The 12,779-nt window shown below is 44.2% G+C and overlaps 1 protein-coding gene across 10 annotated transcripts in view; it reads left to right on the top strand.

The window, feature by feature from the left end:
- The first annotated feature begins 2,570 nt into the window (after positions 1-2,570).
- The window catches only part of LOC104138512 (CUGBP Elav-like family member 4), a 721,557-nt gene continuing 711,348 nt past the window's right edge, over positions 2,571-12,779 (top strand). For 3 of the 10 annotated variants that reach the window (XM_068925637.1, XM_068925635.1, XM_068925634.1), the window contains exon 1: positions 2,572-3,176. In XM_068925637.1, the coding sequence (XP_068781738.1) occupies positions 2,897-3,176 (280 nt within the window). In that variant the 5' untranslated portion in view covers positions 2,572-2,896. Of the gene's footprint in view, positions 3,177-12,779 lie in introns of all 10 variants that reach the window. The other 7 variants (XR_011137468.1, XM_009666153.2, XM_068925636.1 and 4 more) reach the window with 4 other exon arrangements.

Raw genomic sequence — 12,779 nt, 5'->3', positions numbered from 1 at the left:
GAGGATATTCCTTCTTTTAAAAATTCTCCTCTCAGTGAACCTTCCTAGCTCTATCACAGAGCTGGTTTTAAGGTTCGGAAGGAGCTGATATTAAGATTTTCAATGGCCTGGTTCGGGGTAGGGGGTGCCGGAAGGTTTTGTTTCATGCAGGTTTTATTGTTGTTGTCGTCTTTTTTTATTCTTTTTTTTTTTTTTTTTGGTTATCACAGTCCAAGGTACAAGGCAGGATTTGAAAGCAGGTGAGTCACAGGGCTGGCAATTTGGGAGAGGGGCTGTCTGCGGGTTTTACCTTCCCACAGCTCCCGGGCTGTCAGATCTCCACACGCTTAGCCTTTAAATATCGTTACCAAATGGCCAGAAAGGGAAGACAAGCAGATCCCCCCTCCCTCCCCCGCCGTCAGCCCCAACAAGCAGCACACCCGGCCGGGAGGCAGACAATGCGCTGCGCCTGCCACCGGCCCGGCATCAGGCGCCTGACAGCAGCTGCCGCCCCATTAGCGGCGAAAGATATTTAAAGAGCCGTAAAAGGCGGCGAGAGGCTCCAGGGGCTGCCTGGGGCTGGGCTCGGGCGGCGCCCCCAGGTGCCGGCCCCCGGGGCGGTGGAGGGGACCCGAGCGGCGGGGTCCGGCGCTGCTCGCCGACCCCTCGGGGCCGCCCCCCCCCCCCCCCGGGGGCTGTCCCCCTGCCCCGCCGCCGCCTGCGGGAACCGGCTCCGCGGCCGCGCTGCCGCCGCCGCCTTTCTCCGCCGAAGGGAGGCGGGCAGCCGCCGCCCGCTGTCCCGGCCCGGCCCCGGCCCGGCTCCGGGGAGCTCCCCCGCACCCCAGATCTGGCCCCTCCGCGCTCTGCACCTTGCGGGGGCGCCTCGTTTCGGCACGGCAAGGCTCGCAGCCGCTGGAGTAGTGGTAATATCTGAGTCACCTGCATCAGGCTGTTATTTTGGGGTTTTTTATTATTATTATTTTTAGGGGAGCGGGGGTGAAGGGGAAAGGCAGGGCGCCGTTTCGCTGCTCTATTATTAAAGCGAAACCCAAATAAATTTGAAAAGTGCTCCTTGCTACAAAGGGTTGGGTTTTTGTTTTTGTTTTTTTTTTTTTAATAAAAATAAATATATCCTGGTCAATAAAGCGTGCGGGAACGTTGCAAATTTAAACTAATAACCTCCCTCCTCCACGGCTGCCCCTTCCGTCTACAGTCCCACGTGTTACCGGCGCCCTCCCCGGCGCTCCCGGGGGACGGGCGGCCCCGGGGGGGGGGGGGGGTGTCCTGCTCCCAGCCCGCCCTCCCCGGGCCCCTCCGCCGCGGCAGCAGCCGGCAGCTCCGGGAACAATGGCTCGGAGCCCGCTTTGTGCCCGGGGGCGCCCCACGCCAGGGGCCGGGGGGGCTGCGAGTGCCCCCGCGGTAGGGGGAGATAGTGCCGGAGCCGCGCAGCTGCACCCGGCCGCGTCTGCCGGAGCGGGGGGGGTTCGGGCCAGGTAACTTGGAGGCTGCTCGGAGCTCGGCTGCTGGTGTTTCTGCGAGCTTCATCCCCACACAGATTGCACGGGAAAACGGGGCGGGGGGGGGGAGATAGCTCTGAGCACACGCAGCGCCTTGTTTTGTTACTGTCCGGATTACTGTTATTATTATTTGGGGGACAAGGGGGAGTTGTGTCCTTAATCCGAGCCTCCTGGCCCTCCCCACCCCAGACGCTATGAAAGGAGAGCTGATTTCATTTCCACCATACAGTACACTTTGTCTGGAGAGCATTGTTCGGACAAGCAACTCCCGATCCCTGATGACTACAAAATACGATTTATGTTTCCATCAGAGAGAGACAGAATATCCTGATGGCTTGAGAGTCGGGCAAGGAAATCTTATCTAATCAATCCCTTCCCAATACACACATACATACATGTAGCTAGTATAAGAGATAACGCCCGCACTGATTGTATGTACAATAAATATCGGCAGCATAAAAATTAACAATAGCCATCTCGATTTTTTCCTCTCTCTCCAAAGACCTACAATAATACAATTTGTGCCTTTCCTAGCTTGATGTCATCAGCAGCAGCATAATTAAAGAAAAAAGCTTAAAGAGCATGCATTTTTTTCAGATGCAACAAGAACAGATATAGTAAAGAGAGCTGGTAACATCACAACCACAACAACAACATCAAACGCAACCTCTGAGCCCGAGGATTCGTCCGTATCTGAACTGCTTTTATTATCAATTGCGAAATCATAATAAGAGTAAATAATAAATAAGAGGCATCATCATAATAGGAAAAAGTCAGAACACCTTTTTTTCCCCCTCTCTCAAATAAAAGGCAGTTTTCCCGATGATCACTGAAATTATAACGACAGCGATTGATCAGAGGGCTTGCAAAAGAAAAGAAAAAAAAAAATCATCATCATTGGTCCTAAAAACGCAACCGTTCCCCTTTGCTCACTTGGCACAATAGAAATTGACTGTCTCTCAAAGAGCCATGCGCCTAGTGCTATTTATAGCCAGGGGCTGTGTTGGAAGATACCATTAAGCTTCTCCCAGGCAGACAGACAGGGGGGTGGTTGGTTGGGAGGAGGGGGTTTAGCCAGAGTAGAGGCAAAAGCAATCCCCCACCCCCAGCCTCCCTTCCCCACACACACACACATCCACACACTCACACCCCACCCCCTAGTCTGGCTGGGAATTTGAACCGATCCAGCCTGTTTAAACGGAAAGGACACAGATCTTCAATGTAAAAAAAAAATCAGATCAGACCCAGAGAGAGAGAGAGACGGAGAGGGAGGAGTGTGTGTGTGTGTGAGTGTGTGTGTGTGTGTGTGAAAGAGGGAGAGGGAGAGAGAGAGAGAGAGAGAGAGAGAGGGAGGGAGAGAGAAAAGAAGAGGGGGAAAAAAAGGAAAGAAGATTTTCTCTATGTATATAAAGATGGCCACGTTAGCAAACGGACAACCAGACAATACCAGCCTGAGTAGCAATCACAGCAACCCCAGCACCAACGGGCATATGAACGGATTAAACCATAGTCCCGGAAACCCATCCACCATCCCAATGAAGGACCACGATGCCATTAAGCTCTTTATTGGGCAGATCCCCCGTAACCTGGACGAGAAAGACCTCAAACCGCTCTTCGAGGAGTTCGGGAAGATCTATGAACTGACGGTGCTGAAGGACAGGTTCACTGGCATGCACAAAGGTGAGTTACCTCCTGAACTTTCCCGGGAGAGATCGGGAGAAGAAGGGAGGCTCTCGCTCCCTCTCTGGCTCTCTCTTTCTCTCTTTTCTTTCGATTTCATTTCATTTTACTTCATTTTCGGCTGGCCGGGGGCGGAGGCGGCTGTCTGGGGCGGAGGGAAAGAAATCATAGACCCTCTTGGAAAGAAAAGAAAGAGAGGCAAGGAGGGGGGTCAGCTCTGTTTTATCTCTTTATTAGTATTTTTATTTCTTTCCCCTCCTTTTATTTTGCTGAGACGCAGCCACTTGAAAAAGCCGGAGAGTCCAGGCGAAAGAGAAAGAGAGGGAGGCTCGGCTGGCAGGCAGCTGTCCACAGACTGGTGGTGCTGAAAAAGATTAAGAGGATTTCTTTATTTATCTTTGGGAGCCGCACATTTTCCACCGAGGGGTGTGTGTGTGTGTGTGTGTGTGTATCTGTGTGTGTATGTGCGCGGAGCTGGGAAGCCCCTATTTTACAACAGTTGTGTGTTAGGCACCGATGCTTTTTTTTTTTCTTATTTTTAATTTTTACTGTTGTTAGTAGGGTTCTTATTTTTAGTCTGTTTCAAAGCCAGAAGTGGAGGAGAGTGAGTTGCTCAGGGGCCTTATTTAATTTTATTTTTGTTCAGCGTGGGAATAGGGATATAAACAACAATAAAAAGCCCATTTCAAGCGGGGGGGGGGGGCGGATGAAATTGCAAAGTGTGTAAGTGTTGGAGGGGGCAAGCCAGGAGGCATGGGTTGCGGTTCAATTCCAGAGAGAGAGAAGTCTCCAAGCAGACATATTCAAAGCGTTACTTTAATGTGCCCGAAGTCCATCCCGGGAACTTTTTGGGTTTTCTTTCAAGGAAGTGGAGACGTGCTCCCCGTGTGATGCCTCGCTCATTCTGGCTCTGCCTGCTCCTCTCCCTGCTTACACTCTCCGGAGGTGCATTTCAGACAGAGAGTGCTACGTTTTAGGAGGTGGGGGAGGGTGTATGCAATGGGGGGAGATGCTTGGATCCCCGAGTAGGAAAGTAGGACTTACAGGGAGGAAGTTGAAGGTAATTTGCATGGTAGCCTTGCTTAGGAGCAGAAGAGACCTGGGAGCTAAGCAAGCCACGCTATTAGCTCAGGTTCTGTAAACGTATGTATGTGTTTGTGTATCTATTAGAAACCTAGTATTTAAAAAAATAATAATAAAAATAAAAATTGGACCCTGAAGTGAGTGGGGTGTGACTGCAGATCTAGTTCAGGAGGAGATATGGTTTTTCAGGGGGCTACGGGGGAGTGCAAGTTGCTCTGTTAACAGAGAGGTTCAGTACCAGTTTCTACTCCAGCCTAGTGGACTCCTGGCAGGGGTAGTCACTGGGAACGGCATTATTGGCTTCCCAGCTTTCCAGCTGCCTCGGCGAGTTGTAAATCTTAAACTTAATGGCATGTTTAGGAGGCATCTCTTCCCCCTTCCTACTCACTCCCCTCCTCTCTTCTACCCTCAGGAAACGCGAATAAAAATACCAGACTGTGCAAACTACCAGTATTTCACAGGCTAGGGAAAATATCCAGGGATCGGAGATTGGGGATTCAGTCCAAGTTATAGGGTATTTCTTCCTTCCTTCTTTGCCGGTCCCTCCAAACACCCGTCTCATATTTGTAATGATCAGTGTAACCCTTCAGAATCTTATTTTCCTTTCAGACTAGCTTCCTAGAAACAACATCAAGGTCAGATGGGTACCATTTAAACAAGACATCCATACTATAATAATTATTAATAATAACAATAAAAATAATAGTGAAAGGCGCAAGAAAACAGAAGTCCTGGGAGGTTCTGCCTAATACGTGAAGCATAGTGAGAGTAGCCACTGAGCCTGTGCCTGTGCGCATGTGTTTGTAAAAATTATCTAAGGTTTCCTTAAAATAAAAAAAAAAAAACAACAACAGTAAAAGCTACACAGAAGAGAATCACTTCAATACAATGTAGTGGAAGCCTCTGAGCTAATACTTAAATAAGAGATTTCTTGATGGAGGGGGGAGGTATTTGGCTTTGTTGATGAGATTTTATTCTTTTGTTTTGTTCTGTTTTAAACCTGCAATTAATCAAGCTATGCGCTAACTTTAATTTCTATTTCATAGATGTGATTCTGCCTCTTGCAGTTCAGTTTTTCTTGTACTGTATGTCTGCGTTCATAGACACAAACTCAGGAATGGGGGGAGGGACAGAAAGAGAGAGGGGGATCATTTATCTTGCTTCGATGTGTTTAACACATATTCCTGAATTAAGCAAGATCCTAACTTCATTTCCCTTCATTTCACTCTGTTTTAAAGCTGCAGCCTCGGAAAAAAGCCAGGTGGGAAATCTTGTCACCTCATCAAACCAAATTGCATGAGTTAATCTTGAAAGAAACATAGACGTTTTTAACCTCCTAGAAGTTCTGGACTTTGGAGGGAAAAATGATGATGACAATTGCTATATCGTAGGCGAGGGTTTGAGTGAAGCTTCAACAGACACCGAGTTGCCAGCGTTTCAGAGATCGGTTTTATTTAGTACATCCGAGAAGAGTTTGAACTCCTTTCTAGCGATGCCGCTGATTTATTAGCTAATCCTGATAAAAATGTGCCTCTGGCTACCCGGAAAAAAATTACTTTCTTGCCAGTAGTGATTAATTACTATTAAGTCAAAAAGCATGATGGGGCTTTGAAGGATGAGGTTTGTGTTTGGCTTTATTTTATTTCATTTCACTTCATTTTTAATACATTTTTTCCTTTTCCCTTCTCTAAATTCAGTCATGTGGAGCATAGTATTCTCTCAGATCTCCTTATTTTTGCTTTTTTTGGAGGCATAGATGAAGAATTGCATAAAGAATAGTCCAGCTTGGCTCAAAGAGGGTAGGATGGCAATGTGAACCCCCAAGATGCTTTCAATAACCGACGCAAAATGTTTATACATTAATTAATCCATCACTCTCAGTTGATTTCACTCCTAATCCAGTGAATGAGGCTGTGGCAGCGGTGTACATTGAAGGGTTAACAGTGGTTAATAGTTTATTTAAGTGTATGGAGAACAAGCTGGGGTAAGGGGTAAGGTATGTTTGTGTTGGGGGTAGGGAAAGGAGAAGAGTTAGCTCAGAGTAAAAATGTAGCAATCATCAGAGTAATTTCAGGTGTAAATCCATTGAAATGAGAGTGCAGGATGTGTATGATTCAAAACATTTTGAAGAGATCCTATGGTGATGCTTGTGTATAGCAGGAGGAAATTCAAAATTAAGAACCTGAAAATAAAGTAAATGATTATTCCCACCTCCCAGAAAACTACCGAAAAGGGAAAGTGAAGTCTCAGGTTCTGCCACCAGCAACCCTGCCTGATACCAGGCCAGATACCAGGGAAGAAGCAGGGGAGCTCGATCCTTCTGCAGATACAAGAAGACAGAAAGGGGTGCAGGGGAAGCAGCCTGCGGGGGAAGGCGGGAAAGGATTGCCAGATCCCTGAGAAAAGGAGCTTTCATGGCACAAGCTTAGCTGTTACATATTTCTCCAACCCTCGCTTCTCTCCACACGGGGCAGGAACGCACTCCCGCTGTGGTACTTTGTTTTAGTGTTGGGAATAGGCTGCGTGCTAAGATCTGCGGGTAGGAATCTACCGGGGCTGAGCTGACCCACCCACGCGCTCACAAACACACACACGCGCGGAGTTAACTAATCATACTTGAACAATTTAGCAAGCCATTCATTCATAACTTCCCCCCTTCCTATCTAGCAGTGGAGTACGCTTAAAGGCTGAGTTACTGGGAGACATAAAGGTTAGTGCTCTCAGGACAGCCATATTATAATGCATTATCTTTGAAGTCATTTAAGGCCAATTTAAGTGGTATTTAGTATAATATTTATGAATTAATGTAATCTAAATATAGGACTGTCCCCAAAGGTTTAAACAGCCTTTTCTATCGAAGCATACTTGTACCCAAGCCGTGGAATGTGTTTTAATTTAAAATACACAGGTCTCCATAATATTCTATTTAGGAAGTCAGAAGAAATCAGCATTCCACACTTAACTGAGATTTACTGAAACACACGCGGGTGAGTACACTTAAAGAGTGGAGGTAGTGTGCAGTGAGAAAGCAAGAGTCGTTCATAGACCTAAAAGCGACAATGTTTTTCGACCCTCGTTTAGGAGGAAAAAAGTATGAAATGCATAAAACCTCCGCAAAATCCACCACAGCAGTCCTGTGGTTAGGACGGTGTACCTATCTGACCCAAGCCTCGCTCGATGAGCAGTCAATGCAGCTAGAAAAATGCAGTACAAAAAGAATAGTTTAGTTCTTCTATTGCTTTACCCTCTCAAAAGTATAAATAATTCTGGAATTTGAGACACCTGGGGGGTAGGTAAGCAAAGCTTCCATTCATTATATTCTGTTATGTTTGATTACAAAGATAGACGATATATATATTAAACCCTTATTAATTCTAAGCATGATTATGAAGGTTTTGGATATCTCAGAAATTCAAAGATGCGATGACAATGAACAATTAAGAAGATCTATTTGTGCATATGTATAAAGGTATAGATTTGTGTGTGTATACATACAGAAAAAGAGGGATGTATATATATTCATGCATATAGCCTTTGGGAAATGGAAATTTAGTTGAAAAGAAGCACAACGCAATACAGGTGCTGAATAAACTCCTCCATAATTGAAACATAAGGCTTTCCTGGCTGAAAGCAACACATATAGCATTTAGTATGGTAGTAAACCAAACAAGTTTTAGGGAGGCAAATGCACAAATAAGCTGGAATAAAACAGAGGAGGCTTTATGCCTTAGGTCTGAAGAACGACCCCCTAAAACAATCAAAATGCAATTGGATATCTTGATGGGAGAGAGAAAGAGAAAAAACAACCCCCTGTACCTTTATAATCTCTCGTACAGATGAGTGTCTATTGGATAACATCAAACAGATAGCCCAGATTGCTTCATAAATCAGCAGGCTATATGTTGACTCTTTTTTAGGGGTCTGGACATGGATTCTGGTATCTAAAAGCAGCTGCAGCCAGTTATGATGCTGTTGTTACGGTTGTGTCAGCATTTCCGATATAAACTCAAATTTTCTGGGATCTCTCGCTTGGCTGTTAAGTTTTGCACTCAGCTGAAAGCTGTTCTCCAACTAGCCCCACTACCATATCAACTAGGCATCTTACAAGAATGTATTTGTTTTAAAGTTGCATAATGTGGAGGAAAGAAAGAAATTAAAGTTTGTGCAACTAGATCTTTTGTTTCCTCTTTTACCCATCTCCAGCTTAAATTTATATTTTGTATACCTTTATACCTTAATATTGTTCCTGCCCTTCAACATCTACATATACAGGTGCCTCTGGCCATTTTATGGGAGGAAAAATATATACTTTCTTTTAAAGAACTCTTTGCTTTAGGAAAAAAAAATAGTGACGACAACCAAATCTCATAGTATTTACCTGGTCAAAACAAGGTTTTAATTAGAGGGTGGAGCAGGAACTTACTAATTCCTGAAGAATAACAACTGAAACACAGGGGACTTTATTTGAGTTTTTTGTTTGTTTGTTTTATTTTTATTTTTTGTCCTGTGTTCAGCCAGAAGAGAACAGGAATGTCAGCACTAAAATAGGGAGAAAAAATAACAAGGCTCCTTTCCACCCTGGATGAAAAGTACAGTTCACCTGGTCCTGCATCCTGCATCTGGCAGTGGCCAGTACCACAGGCAGGACATTCTTTAGTAGGGAATTCAAATTGCATAGTATAATAAAAGCCAGGCAGCTGATGGAATAGTTTATGGAATAAAGTTGTCAGAGAGTAACTGGAAATTTTGCCTGCGTAGAGAGTGAATGAGACTGCGGAAAGTGTCTTGCGTTCAACAGAAGAGTGGATTGCACCCATCAAGAAGGGAAGACATAGGACTTTCTGTGCGTGGTGTAAAAAGCAAGGAGCAGAAGGGGCTAGAGGACCGAGGAAGGCCTCGCCTAGCCTTAAGATCCGGAAATATGCAGCCACATTCTTCAGCAAGACGTCAGGGTGTTTTTTATCATGCATACCCTGTGCGCATGCATGCCAGCCGCACTGACCCGACAGACCATAACGACACTAAAGGAGCTGTTACCATCCCTCCCGTCAATCAAGTGTGAACCGAGGCGGGTTTATGCGACAGGCAGTAATGGTTCCAAAGGAACAAAAGTGGGGGAGATGATCTAGGCTATTGGGCCAGTTACCTGCATTTAAAACAGAGCAGAAAACATCAGACATCCAAAGACTCATGTAGGTGTTGGCTATAGCCTTACAATAATATTCCATAACAGCAGGAGGCTGTAGAGCTCAATATGACCTGTCCACTGAGCACTGTCAGGTCTGTGCCCTATAAGATTTTGCACTAACAGGTGAGGTGTTAAGTGAGCTAAGTTGAATCCTGGCCTTAACAAATATAAGCTAGTGTTTCATTAATCCCAGCATCTTCCTTACATAGGAAATGAAGGCCTGCTGCCTGCTTTCTGGGCAGAAGTCTATGAGAGTCTTGCCATCACTTCAGCAGGTTCATATCTGGAAATCCCGATGCAGGCCTGCGCTTACTCAATGTTTCACATGTCCTTTAAAATTCAGGACTGTGGAATTACATAGCAAAGAACAACGCTTTCAGTTGATGCTGTCAGCTTCAATGCTTGCTGGCTTGTCCCTTAACTTAGCCTTCCTTCAGTAAGAGAAACTAAAACTTAAACAAAGCGGAGAAACTGGCAAAAGTCAGTCCCCTGCCACATTTCTCACTCACTTAACTGCTTCACCGATGCCTGTATGACTGTTGCTGGGGCTTGTCATGGTGGACTGACCCTTATGTATTAAAAGCTGCAGCGGAAAGAGGGAAAAATAATAACCATGGCAAGTGAAAGTTATAGCTTTTCTTCCACCCTCGCTTCACTGGCTGAGCTGGGGTATATATTATAGGGACCTCTCTCTCTCTGTATAGCTCCTTGAGATGCATCGTGGCATTCTGGGGATCGCAGGATCTATTGAATCACTTTCTGCATGCTCTGTGCTGCATCGCTTGGTGTGGGCTGGAGTCAGGATGTCACCACAGATATTGCATTTGTTTGCTTTTGTCACTGTGAGCCACAGCCTGAATGCGTACACAGGTGAATGCAGCTTTTAATATGCATTCATTATATCCAACTGACATCCCTTCGAAGGAAGAGAAGGCTTATTATTGTCGCACCTTAAAATAAAGATGGATGAGAGCTCTAAACCTCTCAAATAAAGTGCCTGACCATACATAGTAGCTAAAAATAAATCATATATGGCCATTTATTCCATGCAAATGAATGGCAAGACATATAGATATAGACATTGTGTTAAGTTTGTCAGGCAGAAGCAGCCAAAAATATTGATCAAGGCAAGGGGGAAAAATTGATAATGAACTGGACTCCAACAAGACTTTAATTGACAGTGACTTCTGTGAGCCAGCTTTGGACAGTATATATAAACTGACCACGATGTAACTTTATTGCAATGCACTCTCCTTTAATTAATTGTCACCTTTGTTAAGACTGGCTACAGATCAAAGGTTTAAAGATACTTAACAGGTTCTTAGTAAAAAACCCTTCAGAAGCATTAGAAATATCCGACAGCTCAGCCAATGAGGCATGCAGATTTCGATCTACCTCATCCTTATCTGTTTATTTCTCCCTCCTTTGTTGAACATGGACAATCATTGTTTAACATTAACTGTTTCATAGATGGCTTTGCTGGCAACGTTGACGCCGCTAGGGATGTGTAGTCGCCAGTGAGAGGGGCCTTCGCTGTCAGGTCTGTCAGTATTTTGCCACCAGAAACTTGTTTACAGTTTGGTAGACTAAGGTGCAGTACAGATAGTGTTTCTACTATAGGCTATCCTTTCCCCATTCCATTACTGAGATCTGCAATTTCATTATTTAAGTTTGGAAAACATAACGAGACATAGTTTGCATGAAAGGTGTGATCGAGAATGAACTTTTATGTGAAATGTGCATACGGAGAGAAATACAAGTGTGTCTATTATGTTTTTATATCACACACACATGCACATGTATTCATTTACTACGCACGCATATTAACAAAAACATTCATTCAATACAGATATAGATGCATAAAGGCTCAAATACGTCTCTAAACAGTTCCGTCCTAAAAGGCAGTACAGAGATCATATTCTTGCATGAAAGTGACAGGTGACTTGCAGGCTATTCCTGCAATTATTTTACACAGAGTTTAATACGATATGTAGCTGTTTGTTCATTATACTAAATTAATGATACAGTCACACTTAATTAATCCATGTCTGGTTTATTTGTACATTGTGTCTGAGTCTCCGAAATATTTTAGAGACAACCCAGCTGACTTCCTAGTGCGCTGGGGTAGACAACTCTGGACATAAAGCTTCTTCAAACAGAATAAAAATGGAGCATTGCAGACAGTTGGTCTGTGAGATCTGACTGCATATTTGGCCTGTTTCTAATTCAACTATCTATGTATATGACACACAGAGACCGTGTATGAACACATGTATAGAAAGGGTAGGCTTACATTTGCGCATAGTTCGTCTTCTTTTCAGTCCCTAAGGATAGATTCGCATCACATAATATGCATCACTCACTGCAAACGCACACAAATATCTTTGTCGGATTTGGTAGCTTCTTGCAGGTAGATGTATAAAGCAGCATCAGCCTAATAATATCCCTATAAAACAGTTCTTCCTTCCTAGGATCCAGAGGGATGAAGGTTGTCAGAAGATCAAAAGATATATCACAGTGTGCTTGTAGAAATCCCCTGATTATGTTTCCTCTCTATAATGCTCTAATTCACTATTTGATCAATTGTAAAAGGGCCATTGCTTTAGGAAGAAAAAAAAAAGTATTAACTTACTAGATGCTTGAGGGTGAGTGAAAATCACACCTAAAATTATATGTAGCAATACAGTAATGAGCTTATCAATACTTCTTTAAGGAATCTGACAGCCCTATAGGAGAGATTCAGTTCTGTGAGCAAAGGTCACAATATAGATATTGCTTATTAAGACTATCGATAGCCCGGTTGACCAATCTAACCAGAGACTGTATAATGTACCTGCTGTTAACTGGCAGGGAGGAGAACTATGAAGAATTTACAGAATTGCCCACATGTAATATTAATAATATTGATTGATTCTAATAATATAATAAGGTAAAGATGCACTTCTTTGAAATGGTGCATGAAAGAGAGAGAGAGAGAGAGAGAGAGAGAGAGAGAGAAATACCTTAGCTGAGTACATTGAACTGGCTTGCAACTCTTTGAAAACTAACCCAGAGAAAACTCAGTTTTATTGCCTCTTACAGGCTCTGTTCCTTGCCCATTATTTCACCTGACCCAGACAGAAATGGGATACGTCTTTCTCTAGGACTGAGTCTTTGCCTGGCAGCTGCAGAGAAGCAAGAGGCCGGGAGAAACTGAACAATCATTTTGGTTGACCAGTTCAGCCCCTGTCAGGACAGGATTGATCCCAGAGATCATCTTTCTAAAAGAGCTTGTTTTCAACACAGAAATGCAATGAAAACACTTTATTTATTTTATTTTCCCTACTTTTAAC

This window comes from Struthio camelus, chromosome W (assembly GCF_040807025.1).
Source record: "Struthio camelus isolate bStrCam1 chromosome W, bStrCam1.hap1, whole genome shotgun sequence".
In the NCBI taxonomy this organism is placed as follows: domain Eukaryota; kingdom Metazoa; phylum Chordata; class Aves; order Struthioniformes; family Struthionidae; genus Struthio; species Struthio camelus.
Note: the sequence above shows the minus strand (reverse complement) of the source record. Positions and strands in the feature narration are given on the sequence as shown.